The sequence below is a fragment of the Antechinus flavipes genome, chromosome 2 (genome assembly GCF_016432865.1).
Source record: "Antechinus flavipes isolate AdamAnt ecotype Samford, QLD, Australia chromosome 2, AdamAnt_v2, whole genome shotgun sequence".
NCBI classification, from domain to species: Eukaryota; Metazoa; Chordata; class Mammalia; order Dasyuromorphia; family Dasyuridae; genus Antechinus; species Antechinus flavipes.
This window is the reverse complement of record NC_067399.1, coordinates 675,060,292-675,079,845: the sequence shown is the minus strand read 5'-3', so window position 1 is coordinate 675,079,845 and position 19,554 is coordinate 675,060,292. Positions and strand designations below refer to the sequence as shown.

Sequence of the window (19,554 nt, the reverse complement as noted above, 5' to 3'; positions counted from 1 at the left end):
TTATTTGTATAGCAGAATTTCGCTTTTTACCTTCTGGTCCAGTCTTTCTTTTGAGCTATCATATTGTTGATATCAATCTTAAACATATGTAATAAATTTCCCATGGGGAAAAAAAAACAATTTATCCATGTTGAAATCCTTGAAATTGGTCTTTGCTATTGGCTAATGTTAAATTTTCTATTAAGTTTGAGATTGATACAAAGCCCTGAAAATCTAAGTTCAGTGAATTCCATTTTCTCACTTAATATTATAGATATTTTTCTGGATATGATTTTTTTGGCCACAGGCCCACTTCTTTTGATTGTTGGTAGATATGATTCTAGGACCTGCAGTCTTTTATTGTGACTGCTAATAAATCCTGTATAATTCTAATTGTAGCTCCAGCATATAGTTTTTTCTTGTTTCTTGCAAAATGTTCTCTTTGATCTTGAGGTTTCAAAATCTGGCAATGATATTCCTATGTGTTTTGGAGGGCTTGGAATAGATATTCTAGAGAGCAATGGAGCTAGAATTACAATCAACAATCACCGATGCAGCAAAACTAAGTATTATCTTTCAGGGGAAAAGATGAATATTCAATGGATTAGAAGGCTTTCAAGCATTTGTGATGAAAAGACCAGAACTGAATAAAAATTCTGATCTTCACCTTGAAGTCAGGAGAGCCCAAGTTCAAATCTGGCCTCAGATACTTAACACTTCCTAGCTGTGGGACCCCGGGAAGTCACTTAACTCCAATTGCTTCAGCCAAAAAAAATTATTATAGGCAAGGACTGAAATTACCTTCACTTTATAAAAGAAAAAGATGTCTAATAAGGGGTACCACTGCCACCCCTCTTCTTCCCAAAGGCGTGCTCCTGCCTCAAATGGCACAAGGTCCCACTCTAAAGGGGAGGGTAGGACAGAAAGAGAAAGAGGAATGTCCAAGGAACCCCAGCTTCCTCTAGGACCAGTCTGGGGGCCTCCAGGAAGGACTTCATAGAGGTGGTGGCCCCTTTATTCACACCTGTCCTCCTTGAATTGATATTCAATTACTTTGTATATAATATATATATATATAAATTTGTATATGAAATATATATTATATGTAATATATATTGTGTATTATATGTATATATATAAATTGTATATAAAATAAATACATTGTATATAAAAGGCAATATGGTATAGTGGATAGAGAGCTGGTTTCAGAATTAGGAAGATCTGGCTTCAAGTTCGTCTTGGCGTATGACTTCTTTATGTCTCAAGAGATGCTCCATGATGGAGGTGCAGAACAGGGCCTGACTGTTAATGATAGAGCAAATTTCCTGCCTGGGAGTCCTCATAACAATGGAATTACAAGGTCAGTAAAACACACTACGGTAACACACACACACACACACATACATACATTTCACATTCACACTCACACACACACACACACACCCTCTTTGTGTTTCCTTCTATTCCCTGTGCGACTCTGTTCCCCAGCATCTCTAGCATTCCTTGTCATTCTCCCCACAGGCACTCGCACACATGCCCTCCTCATCTTCCCTACTGCAAGTGCCCTGAGAAATCTCCCTACATGTACCCTCTCTCATCCATCTTCCACACAGCTGCCAAAGGGATATTCCTAAATCACCCTTGGGATCGTGTCCTTCTCCCGCTCAAGAAGCTTCGAGGAGTCCCTATCACCTATCAGTAATAACATGAAGCCTGCTCCATTTGGCCTGAATGGGGATATACTTTATAAGTCTCAAAACACCACAAAATATGAGTCAATATTAGCGTGAAGGCCTACTTTCCTTTCTCTATTTTCTTCCCCAAGTGCAGTGAGAGACATGATAAGCCATGGGGGCTTCCAGGCTCCCACTGATCTCCATTCCACTCCTGGCTTCCACACAGCCCACCTCCAGCAGCAGGCAGCTTTCTGCCAGTTCAGCTAACTTGCTGATTTGGAGAAAAGTGGCAGGAACTGAAAGAAAAACTTTTCAATGCAAATATAGGTCTTGAATGAGGTGGGGTGAAGACAAAATGATTTTTTATCATCACCATCAAGTAGAATAAGAAGCAGTATGGTCAAGTGGTTAGAGAGTTGGTGGCAATTTTGGATAAATATTGATGGTGGGATCCTGGATAGTCACTTACCCCTTACTGGTCCCAAATAACTCACTACAATGGTAACTTGTGGAGAAAGTGATTAGCTGCTTTGTTAGAGAGTTGCTTTATTCTGTACTCATGAAATCATGAGTCCAGTCCATATTAGAACAAATCGTGAGTCCAGTCTACATTAGCACAAATCATGAGTCCAGTCCATATTAGAACAAATCATGAGTCCAGTCCATATTAGAACAAATCATGAGTCCAGTCCGTATTAGAACAAATCATGAATCCAGTCTATATTAGAACAAATCATGAGTCCAGTCCGTATTAGAACAAATTGTGAGTCCAGTCTACATTAGAACAAATCATGAGTCCAGTCCGTATTAGAACAAATTGTGAGTCCAGTCCGTATTAGAACAAATCATGAGTCCAGTCTACATTAGAACAAATCATGAGTCCAGTCCATATTAGAACAAATTGTGAGTCCAGTCCGTATTAGAACAAATCATGAGTCCAGTCTACATTAGAACAAATCATGAGTCCAGTCCGTATTAGAACAAATCGTGAGTCCAGTCTATATTAGAACAAATCATGAGTCCAGTCCGTATTAGAACAAATCATGAGTCCAGTCCATATTAGAACAAATCATGAGTCCAGTCTACATTAGAACAAATCATGAGTCCAGTCTATATTAGAACAAATCATGAGTCCAGTCCGTATTAGAACAAAGCATGAGTCCAGTCTGTATTGGAACAAATCGTGAGTCCAGTCTGTATTAGAACACTTCTACACCTTTGCTCAGCTGATCCTTATGCTTGGAATTCCAATTCCCCTCTTCTTTTCTTGTTGAAAATCTACCCACCTTGAAAGCACAAGTCAAATGTTACCTTCTCTAGTAAGACTTCCCTGACGTTCTACACCATCCATCAACACCAGTAGTCAAAGTTCCTACCTCTCACCCTTCATACAACTCTGCATTTGTAACTCTCGAATGCAGTTATCAATGGGCAACAATGCTGGCCCTGAAATTAAGAAGACGAGGGCTCAAATCCAGACTTAATACTTACTAGCTGTGTGTTAGTAAGCACCCTGTTTGCCCCATCTTGCCTCATCTGTCAAATGAACTGCTGAAGGAAACAGCAAAGCACTTCAGTATCTGCCCAGAAAACCTCAAAGGACACTGAGTGGCTGCCCATCACTAGGGGAATGGCTGAATAAGTTATAGCATATGAATGTAATGGAATATTACTGTTCTAAAAGAAATGATGAGAAGGCTGATTTCAGAAAAGCCTGGAGAGACTTACATGGACTGATGCTGAGAGAAGGGAAGCAAGGGAGCATTGTACATGGCAACAACAAGATTATGTGATAATCAACTGTAAAAAGTTTGGGTCTTTTCAAGAGTGAGGTGATTCAGGCCAGTGCCAGTGAACTTGTGATGGAGAGAGCCATCTACAACTAGAGAGAGGACTGTGGGGACTGAGTGTGGATCCACTGAGTGTGTGGATCACAACACAGCATTTTCACCTTTTTGTTGTTGTTTGCTTGTTTTTTTTTCTCATTTTTTTCTCTTTAGATCTGGTTTTTCTTGTGCAACAAGATAAATGTGAAAATATGGTTAGAAGAATTGCTTATGTTTAACCTATACTGGATTGCTTGTTGTCTGAGGGAGGGGGAGGGGGAGAAAGAGAAAATTTTAGAACAGAAGCTTTTGCAAAGGTAAATGTTGAAAACTACCTCTGCACATATTTTAAAAAATAAAAAGCTATTATTATATAAAAAAGGAAAACCCCAAATGGGCACATAAAGAGTCACACATGACTGAAATGATCAAACAATAATGTATTTGTCATGTGCAGTGTTTTATAGGGATCATTGTATAAGACATAAGATCCTAGATATGAAGCTGGAAGGGACAATGAAGGCTATAGAGTCAGCCCTCTTATTTTATAGATAAAGAAACAGAACAGAGAGATATTAAAGACTTGTTCAGAGTCATACAGCTAGTGAGTGCTGGAGTTGATATGAACCCAGATTTCCTGACCAAAATTCCTAGCTCAATTTCCCCACCCACTAAACCATGTCTTATATTCTTTCTGGGCCACAAATATCTTGAGATTAGATTCAATAACTCAAGTCCATTAGAATGTAAACTCATTCTTTGTACTTGTATCTTTAGCACTTAGCACAAGGGCTGACTGTGTGCTCTATTGCCAAGGAGTTAATACTGTTTGACTTAAATAAAATCTCTATTTCCTTCCCTTTCTTCCCCCAACCCAACCCAAGGCTCTGCACACAGTAGGTAATTGTTAAAAGCTTGCTCTTGCTTGAGAATTCACTCTTTCCTCAACAGAAATATTTCTTCCTTTTGAGATTATAGATGAAAGTTTGAAGCCCATACTGTACACATTTTCCACCATTCAGATGTGGAAACTGAGATGCAGAGAGAAGTCACATGTCCAAAGCCACATGCATAATCAAGATAGAGCTGGGACTGGAAATAGTTGACATGAAAATAAACAAACAAAAGCAATTTGGATTCTGGGAACTACATTAGGAAGGAAGCAACAAAGGTGAATTTAGTCTGGATGTTAGGACGATTTCCTGATAATTAGAGCTCTCCAAATAGGAAAAGGCTAACTGTGAGGGTGGACCAATGCCTTTCTTTGGATGTTTCAAATACCCTCTTCTTGAGATGGGGTGTGGAGGAGATTTTATCACCATCACTACCATTATTACCCAGAAGCATCTGAGGGTGTCCCTGGAGTGCAGAGTGCTGAACAGGAAGATAGGAACACCTGAATTCAAATGAGTTCTAAAACATATACTAACTGTATGACATTCTGCCTGCTTTAGTTTCCTCATCTGTAGAATGGGGATAATAGCATCAGAATTGTTGTGAGGATCAAATGAAATAGTGTTTAGAAAGCACTTTGTAAACCTGAAAACGTTCTTTAAATACTATTATCATAACCCTCATTGTTATCATTATTTAGATTACAGAAACAGCCAATCATAATCACTATCCTGCCAGTATTCTTTTTATTTAAAGTTTTGTTGATGATTATACAGGTTGGGATAGGAGCTTGTCCTTTATAGGCAAACTGTAACCATCTAAGGAAATCCCAGGAGCATACAGAATGATAGATGGAACATGCCCCTTCATCCTGCTCCCATATGGAACTGGGTATCTCTGCTCTAAGAGTTTGTCATTCATTCTATGTAGTTTGAAGATTGAGTCACAGACAGCAACAACTATTAAAAGGATTATCCTTGAAGTTAAGAGAGTAGGAAGAAGAAGTAGATAACAAAACTATACTAGTAGGGGATCTCAAGATCGTTTTATCTGAATTAGATAAATCAAACCACAAAAAAAAAAAATCAAACCACAAGAAAGAAGTTAAGAAGGTAAATAAAATTTTAGAAAAGTTAGGTATGGTAGAATTTTAGAGAAAATTGAATGGGGATAAAAAGAAATATACTTTTTTCTCAGTGATACATGAAACTTACATAAAAATCTACCATGTAGTAGGGCATAAAAAACCTCAAAATCAAAGGCAGAAAAACAGAAATAGTAAATGAAACTTTCTCAGATCATAATGCAATAAAAATTACAGATCATAAAGGGTTAGGGAAAAATAGACCAAAAATTAATTAGAAATTAAATAATCTAATCCCAAAGAATGAGTGGATGAAACAACAAACCATAGAAACAATTGATAATTTCATCCAAGAGAATAACAAAAATGGGACAATATGTCAAATTTTATGGAATGCTGCTAAAGCAGCTCTTAAGTAAAATTTTACATTTCTAGATGCCTGCTTGAATAACATAGAGAAAGAGAAGATCAATGAATTGGGCATGCAACTAGAAAAGCTAGAAAAAGAACAAATTTAAAACCTCCAATTAAATACCAAATTTGAAATTCTGAAAATAAAATGGGAGATTAATAAAGTTTAAAGTAAGAAAACTATTGAACTAATAAACAAAACTAAGAGTTGGTTTTATGAAAAAAACAACAAAAATAGATAAATCTTTACTTAATTTGATTAGAAAAGGGAAAAAAATAATCAAATTGCCAGTATCAAAAATGCAAAGGGTAAACTTACCACTGATGAAGAGGAAATCAAAGCAATAATCAGAAGCTACTTTGCCTAACTATATGTCAATAAATCTGATAATCCAAGTGAAATAGATGAAATAGATGAATACTTTAGAAAAAACATGGATTGCTTAGATTAACAGAGGAGAAAATAAATTGCTGAAATAGTCCCATTTTAGAAAAAGAAATTGAATAAGCTATTAATGAACTCCCTAAGAAAAACATCTCCAGGACCAGATGGATGTAAAAGTGAATTCTACCAAATATTTAAAGAACAATTAATTTCAATACTATGCAAATTATTTGTGAAAATAGGGAAAGAAGGAGTCCTACCAAATTCCTTTTATGACACAGATATGGTGCTGATGCTTAAACCAGGTAGAGTCAAAACAGAGTAAGAAAATTACAGACCAATTTCCCTATTGAATATTGATTCAAAAATCCTAAATAAATATTAGCAAAGAGATTACAGCAATTTATCACCAGAATAATATACCATGACCAAGTAGGATTTATACCAGGAGTATAGGGCTGGTTCAATATTAAGAAAACCACTAGCAAAATTGACCATGTCAATAACCAAACTAACAGAAATCATATGATTATGTCAATAGATACAGAAAAAGCATTTGACAAAATCCAACATCTGTTTCTATTAAAACCATTAGGGAGCATAGGAATAAATGGCATTTTCCTTAAAATGATCAGTAGCATCTAGCTAAGACTGCCAGAAGTATTACATGCGATGGGGATAAGCCAGAAGCATCCCCAATAAGATCAGGAGTAAAAACAAGGTTGTCCACTATCACCATTACTGTTCAATATTCTATTAGAAATGTTAACTTTAGCAATAAGATTTGAGAAAGAGATTAAAGGAATTAGAGTAGGTAATGGGGAAACCAAATTATCACTCTTTGCAGATGATATGATAGTATACTTAGAGAACCCCAGAGACTCTACTGAAAAGCTATTAGAAATAATTCACAATTTTAGCAAAATTGCAGGATACAAAATAAATCCCCATAAATCCTCAGCATTTTTATACATCACCAACAAAATCCAACAGCAAGAGATATAAAGAGAAGTTCCATTCAAAATAACTGTCAATAGCATAAAATATTTGGGAATCTATCTACCAAAGGAAAGTCAGGAATTATATGAGCAAAATTACAAAACACTTTCCACACAAATAAAGTCAGATTTAATTGGAAAAATACCTAAATTAATCTACTTATTCAGCATCATACCAATTAAACTACCAAGAAATTACTTTACAAAGCTACAAAAAATAATTTTAAAATTCATCTGGAAGAACAAAAGGTTAATTCAAGGGAATTAGTGGAAAAAATGCAAATGAAGGTAGCCCACCTGTATCAGATCAAAAACTATATTATAAAGCAGAAGTCATCAAAACCATTTGGTAGTGGATCAGTAGAATAGATTAGGTTCACAAGACACAATAGTCAATGATTATAGAGAACTAGTGTGTGATAAAACCAAAGATTTCAGCTTCTGAGATAAAAACTCACCATTTGACAAAAATTGCTCGGGAAATTGGAAATTAGTGTGGCAGAAATTAGGCATTGACCAATATCTAACATCCTGTACCAAGATAAGGTTGAAATGGGTTCATGATTTAGACTTAAAGAGTGATACTATAAGAAATTAGGAGAACAAGGGATAGTCTACCCCTCAGATTTATGGAGAAGGAAAGAATTTATGGCTAAAGAACTAGAGTGTTATGAAATGCAAAATGTATAATTTTGATTATATTAAATGAAAAAGGTTTTGTACAAACAAAACCAATGCATCCAAGAGTAGAAGGGAAACAGAAAACTGGGAGGGGGAGGATTTTACAACCAAGATTTGTGATAAAGGCCTAATTTCTAAAATATATAGAGAACTGACTCAAATTTATAAGAATACAACCATTCTCCAATTTATAAGTGGTCGAAGAATATGAACAGACATTTTCAAATGAAGAAATTAAAGCCATGTCTAGTCATATGAAAAAATGCTCTAGATCATTGTTGATTAGAGAAATGCAAATTAAGACAACTCTGTGGTACCACTCACATCTCCCAGGTTGGCTAAGATGACAGGAAAAGATAATGATAAATGTTAGAGGCGATGTGGGAAAATTGGGATAATGATACAATGTTGGTGGAGTTGTCAACTGATCCAACTATGGAATTATACCTAAAGGCTATCAAACCGTGCATGCCCTTTGATCCAGCAGTAGTATCACTACTTGGTTTGTGTCTCAAAGAGATCATAAAAAAGGGGAAAGGACCAGATTTGTAAAAATATTTGCAGTAGCCCTTTTTGTGGTGACAAGGAACTGGAAACTGAGTAGCTGCCCATCAGTTGGGGAATGGCTGAATAAGTTAGGGTATATGAAATGTTATGAAATATTATTGTTCTGTAAGAAATGACCAGCAGGATGATTTCAGAGAGGCCTGTAGAGACTTATGTGAATTGATGCTAAGTGAGTAGAACCAAGAAAACATTCTACTCAGCAATAAGATAATGTGATGATCAATTTCCACATTTATCATATTGCACAAGAAAAATCAGATCAAAAGGGGAAAAAACGAGAAAGAAAACAACAAAAACAATAACAAAAAGTTGCAAATACTATATTGTGAGCCACATTCAGTCCCCAGGATCCTCCTTCTGGATGCAGATGGCTCTTTCCATCCACTGGCATTGTCTTGAATCACCTCATTATTGAAAAGAGCCCCATCCACTAGAATTGATCATCATATAGTATTGTTGTTGGGGTGTATAATGATTTCCTGATTCTGCTCATTTCACTCAGCATCAGTTCCTGTCAGTCTCTCCAGGTCTCTCTGAAATCATCCTGCTGATCGTTTCTTATAGAACAATAATATCCATAACACTCATAGACCATAACTTATTCAGCCATTCTCATCCATTCAGTTTCCAGTTCCTTATCACTACAAAAAAGGCTGCCACAAACATTTTTGCACATGAGGGGCCTTTTCTGGGATTTTTTTTTCAAAGGGAATTTCCTTTTCTCCTGACTGATGACGAGGTGCTCAGAGCCACCTCTGGAAAACAGGTTTTTCTGACATGAAGACACTAATTTCAACAATGGCATGTTGCTTGTTATTATTATTATTGCTGCTGCTATCATCGTTGTTATTGCCATTACGTTGTCATTGAATGTTTCACTAGAAATGTAATATTAAACACCAATCTAGCGACTATACTGCCTTAGGAACAATTTACATTCACATCGGATTAACTCCTTTTTATGCGATGGACTCCATGGGCTGTATATAGCTAGATGCCTTTCCAGAATTATATTTTTAAACGAATAGAAAAAAACGGATATATTGCGAAGGAAAACCAGTTATATTGAAATAGTTATCATTATATTTTGAAGCACACACTCAGAGGTTTCAGGTTTAAATAATTTTGTTTCCACCAAGTAATGTAGCTCTGTTCCTCTAGCTCTGTTACTCCCTCTAAACTGGTCTCACTGTTCTCTCTCTGTTCATTTTTATTTACATTTCCTCATCTAATCTCCATTTTTCTGACTTTGCAGTATATTTCATAATCATCTCTCTGTATTTCTTGTGCATCTTCATACTGGTGCATCTGAAGTGCATTTCAAAGGTGTTTCAATGCATGAATGGACCACAGATCTTTTTTCATCATCCTCTGACTCCTGGACTTGTTTCTTCCTGTTTTTTGAAATTCAATTCAATGCGCCTATGACCATTTGGGGGCAGTTGACTCATTCTGTGATCTTTGGCTAGATTCTTGACAACATTGTCTTTTGCTGGCTGTTGCTCTACGGCCTCTGAGGTCCCTTCCAGTACCCAAAGCCACACTTCTCTTGAAATGCTCTCAACAGCATCTCAGGGCATGGGTTCTGGGGATTTTCACAGCCTAAGTGATTTTCTCAGAAGACACTGAACTCATCAGGGACTTTCAAGTGGGGATTTCCTACTTTCCAGAAGCATCACCTTACAGCAGAGTTGTTTTTTTTTTTTTTTTTTACAAAACCCTGCTTTTTTAGGGGGCTTTAAGGTGTGGCTCTGGGTATGAGACATCAGTTTGCCCAGTATGTGTTGGCTGGCTCCATGAAACTTCCTCCCCCTCCTCTCATGCCTCTCCTGGAAGATCTTGGTACTGTGATTATTTAGACATAATAAATTCCTGAGCTCAGTCACAGACAGACTGGTCCTACATAGAAAATAGTCGAGATCCAGAAAGACAAGATTGTTCTATATCTGTTGAGGGGAGTTTGTTTTCAGGGGCTTTTATACTCTCGTTCTCATGAGAGTTCTGTAGCAATTGTGCTGACAAGGGCCTCTGGTGACTAAGAAACTGAATGTGGTCTTAGACTGTGGCAAGAAGGGCATGGTACCCAGACCCAGGACGGCATTGGTTCTGTCAATCTCTGACCTGGGCAAATCACATCAGGAGGCTTTTGTTTAGAGCTGGCCATCACAGTTTGGGAAGGTTACTGATGAGCTGGAGAACTTTCAGGGTAAACAAGATAGTAAAGGGAGGGAAGGAAGGAAGGAAGGAAGGAAGGAAGGAAGGAAGGAAGGAAGGAAGGAAGGAAGGAAAGGAGAGGGGAAAAAAGGAATGAGGGAAGGAAGGCAAGGGGAGGGAAAAAAAGAATGAGGGAAGGAAGGAAAAAGGAAGGGAAGAAAGGAAAGAGGGAGGGAAGAAAGGAAAGAGGGAGGGAAGAAAAAAGGAAACCCTTGAGGATAGGGATTTTTTTTGGCTTTGCTTCCTCAGCAGGCCCTGACACAAAGCAGGAACAATAAATGTTTATTGATTGCCTGATTGTGGTGGGGATTGGTCTCTGAGATCTTTCCCATCTCTGAAATTCTATGATTTGGACAGAATAGAGATCAGGATCCCTTTTGACAGTTGGGAAAAGCTGATTCAGGGCTAGTATGCCTAATGAGTAAGAATGAGGGTCAGACCTTAGGACTTCAGCCCCAGCGGATGTTGTGCTCCTTGGTTCTCCTGCTGCCTTTGGAGGATTTCCTGGCACTTTCACAAAGGCTGTCGTTGGGAATCTGAGCTCTTACACCCTAGAAATTGTAAAACTTGTTCAAGGTCACAGAATGGGCAAGACCAGGTCCAGAGCTTCTGCTTTTGCCTTATCCGGGACCATTCCAGAACTGCCACTAGGAAGCAGTATGTGCACACTGTGTGTTCACACTGCCTGAGGCACCAGGGCAGAGGATGATGGGATGGAGCCCTGATGGTCCCAGCTCCCCCTGTGCTTCTGCTCGACCAGAGCCTTTGTTCTGAACCAAATGCAGATGTTCGGATTTCTTCCTTCATGTCAAACTCTGTGTTTTCCACTGTCCACCTGAGGAGGCCCCGGGAACAGGCAGGAAGCCCTGAGAACAGGCAGCAGGCCACTCGGAGACTGGCCAGGAAAGTGGCCTGAACGTGTGTCATTATGAAGAATGAGGTATCGACATAAACTAGGGGAAATGAGGAAAAGACATCAGAAATGTTCTGGGGAGAAACGCAGGCACCACAGCAGGGAGGAAGGAAGTGTCTGGGTGTGAACGCGGGGGATGCTGGCAGCTCCGATCCCCGGCCTGCTCTAAAGACAGTGTCCTGTTAGGCCCTGGATGAGCCTGGTTTTCTGCCAGTTGAATGGTGGCTGCCCAGCACAGCCCTGAAGAGCTCCTGATTGGTGAGGGCTCAGCATGTCCAGCTGACAGGACCCCTCTACCCCCTCGGCCTTGAAGCCAGGAAACCAACACTCTACCCCCGTGGAGCACAGATCAAAGGTGCTGGGGCTCAAATCTCCAGCCCTGTAGCTTTCTTGACCAACAGCCCTCCCTGACCGCTCCCCTCTATGTCTTGTCTTCCATTATTGGAATATAAATTCCTTGAGGTCAGGGAGTGACTCGTTTTTGTACATTTATATCGCCAGCTTCCCAGCACCCCTCCTGGAACTTTGGAACTTCCCAAATGCTTTTTCCTTTCTCTTTCCCTCCTCTTCCTCTCTCCTTCCTGCCATGGGTCACTCTGGAGCTTTGTTAGCTGTCCCCAAGTCACTGAGCTGCTCCAGTGGCGGCCGGATCCATACCGGGAGTTCCTCAAACAATGAAATCACGCACTTGGACCCCGTGTACAGGACATGGTGTTCCCCCCGGCTTTTGGCCCAAGGCCTCCATTGAAGGGATCCCTGTGCTCTCCTGCCTAGGCTTAGACAGTTTCCTCTTTACCTTGAGCCTAAAGCTGACTTCTCACAGCTGTTCCCCACAGTCTCCCAGCTGAGCCAGAGGAAAGGGGGAGGATTGGGAATCAGAAGACCTGGATTCAAATTTTGCCTCTGCTCAGCGATTAAGGCAAGGCCCCTTCCTCTCTCTGGACCCCTTTCATCATGATTAAAGTGAGGGGGGGAATTCAACGGCCTCTGAGGTCCCTGTAGTCCTGAAACGGAGAGAAACCGTGTTGCTTCTGCAGGGAAGTCTTTCCCATACTTGAGGACAGCTTGCACTCCCTGCCTCCCCGGACCCCCGACTTCTCTTCTCGGGCAGCCGGGACAGCCTGCTTCCTAGCACTAGCAAGGCAGCCCCATCCTGCCTCTCGGGAGGCTGCCTCTCGGAAGTCACAGCGACGGGGAGGAGAAGGTCCGTCCTTGGACAGGATTTGGGTGGGGAGGCCGGCAGCCTTCTAAAATGGCCTCCCCTGTGGGGATATGCTGAGAACTGAGCATGCTTAACCTGCATGGGATTGCTCGCTGTCTAGGGGAGGGGGTGGGAGGGAGGGAAGGAGGGAGAAGATTTTGGAACCCAAGGTTTGCAAGGGCGAATGTAAAAAACGATCTTTGCACGGATTTTGAAAATAAAATTTAAAACTAAACTAAAATAAATAAATAAAAAAAACTATCATTAAAATAACCTCAGCACATAATACAGCATGGCTAATGAGCACAGGGAAATCTCACCAAAGGGAAAGGGAGAAGCAGAGAGAGATGGGCTGGAGAGCAAGGCGACCACGGGCAAGGCGCCAGAGCCTCCGTGTCCTCATCTGTAAAATGGGAACAATAAGCCCGGCAGTTCCAGTCTCATTAGGTTCTTCTGAAGCCTGCGTGAGGTAAGGTTATGTCTAGGGCTGTGCCCACCTTGAAGCACTATCTAAATGTCTGTTTGTGTTATTACTACTGAGTCATCCCCACCATGGCTACTATTATCACCATTATCACAGCACCATCCCCACCACTACTACTAAGATACGACATTGTCCCGGCTCCCAGCAGCCCAGGAAGAAACAAACAGGTCTTCTGAATACACATGGAAAGGTTTAGAGCTGAAGAGAGCTCTGAGACCAAATGGGCAATGCCCACATTTCAGATGGGCAAACTGAGGCCCAGGGAGAAAAGGCGACTTGACTAGGGTCAGAGGGAATGCCAGGATTAGACGCAGGCCCCTGCCCCCCATACTCCTCCACACTGACTTCCCTTGTCCTTCCTCTGTGTGGAGCTCAAATCTCACTTTTAGTTTGGGCTCCTCCCGCAGGTGCCCCCAAGGGCCAGGGAGTCACTACCTCTGAACCTGTTCTGCCAGGAGGGTTCTCTGTGTTCCAGCAAAGTTGGTCCAGGGGCATCTGCAGCCATCGTTCCTGCCTCTACCCTCCTAGGGAGGGACGAGTAGGGGGCGGCCAGTGGCTGCCACGTGACAGATCCGGAGAGGTGGCTCCAGCTCTGCTTTCCTTGGCCATCCCGGCCGCCCTGGGCTTGAGTCACCCCTGAGGTTTTGGTGCAGCCACAGCCTGGCCAAGGCCCTGCTGTCTGCCTTGGGAGGTTCTCAGCCACTGGAACCGCAGCGGGAAGAACAGGCTGGATCCTGCCCCCAAGGCCGCCCTGATCCAGGGGCCCTGGGCACGTCTGAGGCTCATTCTCTGCATCTCAGTTTCCTGCCTCTAACACTGGCCTTCGGGCCCCACAGCCTAGGAAGAGCTCCTTGTCCATCTAGGATTTTATAAACGTTCTCTCCCAATCTCACTTCCTCATCGCAGACACTTGTAGCTGCACCATCCTGGGCAAGTCACTACAGCTATTTGCCTCATCTGGAAAACCAGGATAATAATAATGTCTCCGTGTGTGAGGGTGTGTGTGTGTGAGGGTGTGTGTGTGTGAGTATGTAAGTGTGAGTGTGTGAGCGAGTGTGTGTGAGCAAGTGTGTGAGTGTGAGTGTGTGAGCGAGTGTGTGAGTGTGAGTGTGTGAGCGAGTGTGTGTGAGCGAGTGTGTGTGTGAGTGTGTGAGTGTGTGAGCGAGTGTGTGTGAGAGAGTGTGTGAGCGAGTGTGTGTGAGAGAGAGTGTGTGTGTGAGAGTGTGTGTGTGTATGTATGTGTGTAAGTGTGAGTATGTGAGCGAGTGTGTGTGTGAGAGTGTGTGAGCGAGTGTGTGTGTGTGTGAGCGAGTGTGTGTGAGAGTGTGTGTGTGAGTGTGTGTGTGTGTGTGTGTGTGTATGTGAAGATCTGGAAGTCGTTTCTCATTGGGTCACTCTAGTACAGAGCTGCCCTCATCAATCTATCAAGTATGAATGAAGTGCCTACTGTGTGCCCTGGGGATCCGGGGGGCTATGAATGACTCGGTCTCTACTCAGACCTACTTTGTGTGACAAAGACTAAAGCTTCTATTTAATTACTTGTGATCTATTTGTGTTTATTAACTTTATGTCTACCCTGAAGCGACACACACTAAAATATACACACTGACATATATATTTGCTAGCTCTAGCACGATTATCTATTGACATAACAGCAATACGTGCGCACACACCGACCTCTCCAGTTAGAATTCCAACTGACAATAAGTAGAGTTGGTTGTTCTTTTGACGTGTGACCTCATCCCCTCCCCCCTCCCCATCAATCTGTCAACAAGCATTTCTTGTTATCGTTGCTCTTAGATCCCCTTTGGAGTTTGCCTTTCCCTCTTCAGCTCATCTGACAGATGAGGAAACTGAGGCAAACAGGGTAAAGCGGCTTGTCCAAAGTCACACAGTTAATAAGAGTCTGAGTCCCGATTTAAATTCAGATCATCCTGTGGCCAGGCCTGGGCTCTATCCACTGGGCCACCTCGCTCTCAAGCATTTAGTAAGCACCTGCTATTGTCAGGCCTTGTCCTAAACCTGTGCTACCAAAAAAAGGCAGTTTCTGCCCGGGACCACCCACCCAGGACTGCCTACAAGCAAGCTCTGTTCTAGAAACTGGAGAGAATGACAGGTAATGCACTAATAAGTGCCTGATTGGGGGGAGAGGGGAATGGCAGGGCCGGCGGAGCCCGCCCCTCAGGGGGGAGACGCCCTAAGGTCAGGGTGTGGCCCTCGGGCTGGGGGCTCCCTGGGCCGGGGGGGAGGGGAGCGGAAGGGCCGGCGGAGCCCGCCCCTCAGGGAGGAGGCGCCCTAAGGTCAGGGTGTGGCCCTCGGGCTGGGGGCTCCCTGGGCCGGGAGGGAGGAGGGGGGCGGCAGGGCCGCGGAGCCCGCCCCTCAGGGGGGAGGCGCCCTAAGGTCAGGGTGTGGCCCTCGGGCTGGGGGCTCCCTGGGCCGGGGGGGCGGCAGGGCCGGCGGAGCCCGCCCCTCAGGGGGGAGGCGCCCTAAGGTCAGGGTGTGGCCCTCGGGCTGGGGGCTCCCTGGGCTGGGGGGGCGGCAGGGCCGGCGGAGCCCGCTCTGCAAATGCACAGTATTTAGCTTTGCCCCTCGGGGGAAGACGCCCTAAGGTCAGGGTGTGACCCCCGGGGTTTCCTTGTCACCGTTCTGGCTCAGGCTGTCCACAAGTGACTTCGGGAGCAAGCGCTGATTTCCCGGAACCCGGGCGGGTCAGCATCCCGAGAGGCGTGCTTGGCCTCCTGCCCCGGCACGAGCGCTCGGGGTGTCCCTCCCGTCCCTCCCCGGCGGCCGGAGCCCGAGCACCTTTTATTCCGCCTCCTCCCCCGCGCCGGGCAGCCTCTCCCTTCCACTCCCCGGAGCCCACGTCCCCGGCGGGCAGAACTCCCCGGAGCCCACGTCCCCGGCGGGCAGAGCGGTGGGAGAGGCTGGCGGGGCCCCCTCCTCCTCCTCCGGACCCCCGGCCCCGGCGGTCCCCGCTACCCCGGAGTCAGGGCAGGGCTCGCAGAAGTCGCAGCCCGATCCCCTTCCAGCTCTCCCGGGGACCCGCGGCGCCTCTGGGCACTCGGAGAATCCCCCAGCCCCGAGGCCGTCCCGGGGACCCACAGCCGGAGGCTCTGCAGCCCGGTCCGCAAACGGCCCCGAAGGCTTTTGGAGGCGAGGAGCCCCGAGGGCTTAACTCACCAGCCCCAGGAGCAGGACCTTCAGGAGGCTGCGGCCATTCATCGCTGTCACCGGCGGGAATTGAAAGTAACAGGGACGGAACGCGGCTGGCTGGTTCCTGGCGGGCCCCGCTCCCTCTCCTCCCCCACCCAATCCCCGCTCCCGGGGCGCCCCGGGGCCCCACCCACGCGGCCCCGCCCCCAGGCTCCCCAGCGGGTCCATTGCTGCGGATTGTGGCAGGTCCCGGGGCGCTCGGCACTCGGTCCGCCGGACGCCCTGAATTCCGCTCCAAAGCGAGACACCTCCGGGAACCGGGGAGCAGGCGGGCCCAGCCCCGGCCCCAGCTCCCAGGGCGGGTTTTAATAACGGGAATCCTCATCTTGGAGCTACTTTTCCTGGAGAGTTCTGGCGAGGAAAGTCAGTCCGGGAACAAGCGTTGGGCTTCCTGGCGCCAGACCCTGTCCCGCGAACTGCGGTCCCCGGAAGCCCCCTCCTCAGGGTGGGTCGTCTCCCTCCTCCCTTCTCCCTCCTCCCCCCAAACTTTTCAAAGCGCTTTGTTGTATTCGTAGCGCCATCATTTTTTTAAGTCATAACGCGGTTAATTAATCTATGGCCCTGACTGGACTCCTGTATGGAAACTTTCAGCTACTTTCGCCGCCCCCTCCCCCATCACAGCGTCTTCCAGAGCTGGCCCTCCTCCCTCCCTCCCTCCTCCTCCCCCTCCCCTGAATCCCATCGAAATCCCGAGCCTGGTTTTAGAGGAAAAGAGAAGAAAGGTGGTGGGGAGAAAGAGAGAAGGAAGGGGACGGGGAGGAGGGAGAAGGGGGTATTGAGAGAGGGAAGAGAGAAGGAAGTAGAAAAGGGAGATAAAAGAGGGGAGAAAAAGAGTGAAAGAAAGGGGAGAGAGAGAGAGACAGAGATGGAGGAGACTGAGACAGGACACTGAAAGGGACAGAGACGGAAAGGCAGAAGACCCAGAGACGGAGAGATCACCAAGGAGAGAAGGGCTGGAGCTGCTGAGAGCTTCTAGTTTGGGAGGTTCAGTCTTACTGGAAGCACGAGTGACAGGCAGGCTCTGAACTCAGGTCTTCCCGAGAGAGGGCGCCAGCTGTCCCAGACTCACCCTCTCTGGGATTATTTCTTCCCCTCTGGGGCCGGGGGACTGGGTGGGAGGACACGGATCCTTGGGAGGTGCTCCGGCCGTGGGGGAGAGGAAGTCCCCGCCTGTGGGATCCACATTTCCTTAAGCCCCCTGCCTCGGGCTGCCCAGGAAGCAGCATTTCAAGCCTCGTCCCCGCGGCTCTCCCTCCGTCAGACCTCGGGGCCTCTCACTCACTGCTGGCTGGTTTGAAGCTGGAGGCCCGCGCAGGCTTTCTCCCAGAACTGCGCACAGTCAGCGCTTTAGGCAGCTTCAAACTGAGTCCAAGCTTCCTCATTCAAGAGAGAAGGAACAGGCTTCTTAGATCAGACAGACAGAGGCCTGGCTCAGACCCACCCTCGGGCCTCCCTGGGGCGGCTGCAGCCCCTGAGTTTCCTCCTCGGGCCAGTGAGCCCTTATCTGCCTTCTCGGCGTCCCGGAGAGTTGTAGGAAAGGCACTTGGCAAACCGAACCTTGCCGGCCACGGGATGCATCGCTGCACTTCCAGGGGGGCCGCTCCCTCCTTGTCTTTTCCAGCCCCTCAAGCCTGACCTGAGAAAGCAGCTCGATACCCACAAGAAGCCAGGGGCCGGGGCTTCCTCAGCGATTGCCGTTGTCCGGTGGATGGGAACTGGATGGGGGCTGGATGGGAACTGGATGGGGACTGGATGGGGGCGGATGGGGGCTGGATGGGGGCTGATGGGGACTGGATGGGGACTGGATGGGGGCTGGATGGGAACTGGATGGGGACTGGATGGGGGCGGATGGGGGCTGGATGGGGGCTGATGGGGACTGGATGGGGGCTGGATGGGAGCTGGATGGGGGCTGGATGGGGACTGGATGGGGGCTGGATGGGAGCTGGATGGGGGCTGGATGGGGACTGGATGGGGACTGGATGGGGGCTGGATGGGGACTGGATGGGGGCTGGATGGGAGCTGGATGGGGGCTGGATGGGGACTGGATGGGGACTGGATGGGGGCTGGATGGGCAGGTCTCCTCCTCCTGTATTTTCTCTGCCTGAATGTCCTCTCCTTCCTCATCTCCACCTGCCGGCTTCCCTGGCTTCCTTCCAGTTCCAGCCCAAATCCCACCTTCTGCCAGAAGCCCTCCCGAATTCTCCTTAGTTTTATTGCCTTTCTTTTATTGATTGTTGTTCAATAGTTTCAGTCAAGTCTGATTCCTCATGACCCATTTGGGGTTTTCCTAGCAAAGATACTAGAGTGGTTTACCATTGCCTTCTCCGGCTCTTTGTACAGGTGAGAAAACTGAGACAAACAGGATTAAGTGACTCGGTCAGGGTCACATAGCTAGTCTCCCCCCCCTCCAGGCAATTAGGGTTAAGTGACTTGCCCAGGGTCACACAGCCAGGAAGTATTAAGTGTGTTTGAGGTCAAATTTGAACTCAGATCCTCCCGACTTCAGGGCTGGGCCTCTATCCACTGTGCCACCCAGCTGCCCTCCTCTATTGATTACTCTCCATTTATCTTACAACTTGGATGCAACATATATTTCTCTGGGTGTTATCTCCCCTGTTAAGACTGTGAGTTCCTTGAGGACAGGGACTATACCTAGTGGGCGCTTAATAAATATTTGTGGACTGACTTTTTCCCTGGGCAATCTTGATCAAGTCATTTCCTCTTTGGGTCTCAGTTTCCTCACTCCTCTCCCATTGAGTGATTCTTTCTCCCACCCACCTCCCATCTAATAGAGGAAGAAACCTCTGGGGCAGGGCTCTCGCTCAGCTCCTGTTGCTTAAGAGATGTTTACAGAGGCTTCTTCTTTGTAACAAAAACATTTAGTGCCAAACTTCCCCAGGAAGCGGGCACTCGCCAACTGGAGGAGCCCCAGGTCTCTTCGGGCAGAAACCTGCGCTTGATGGAAGTGTGTGGATCCAGAGATAGATTAGGAGACTCTCAAGTCTTTATCCAATGGGAAACTTTCTCA

General features: G+C 45.7%; 1 protein-coding gene across 1 annotated transcript in view; it reads right to left on the bottom strand.

The window, feature by feature from the left end:
• Positions 1–18,180, bottom strand: part of FAS (Fas cell surface death receptor) — a 38,693-nt gene extending 20,513 nt beyond the window's left edge. The window contains 1 exon segment of the mRNA XM_051982664.1: positions 16,494–18,180. Coding sequence (XP_051838624.1) covers positions 16,494–16,694 — 201 coding nt within the window. The 5' untranslated portion in view covers positions 16,695–18,180.
• Between the last annotated feature and the right edge of the window lie 1,374 nt (positions 18,181–19,554).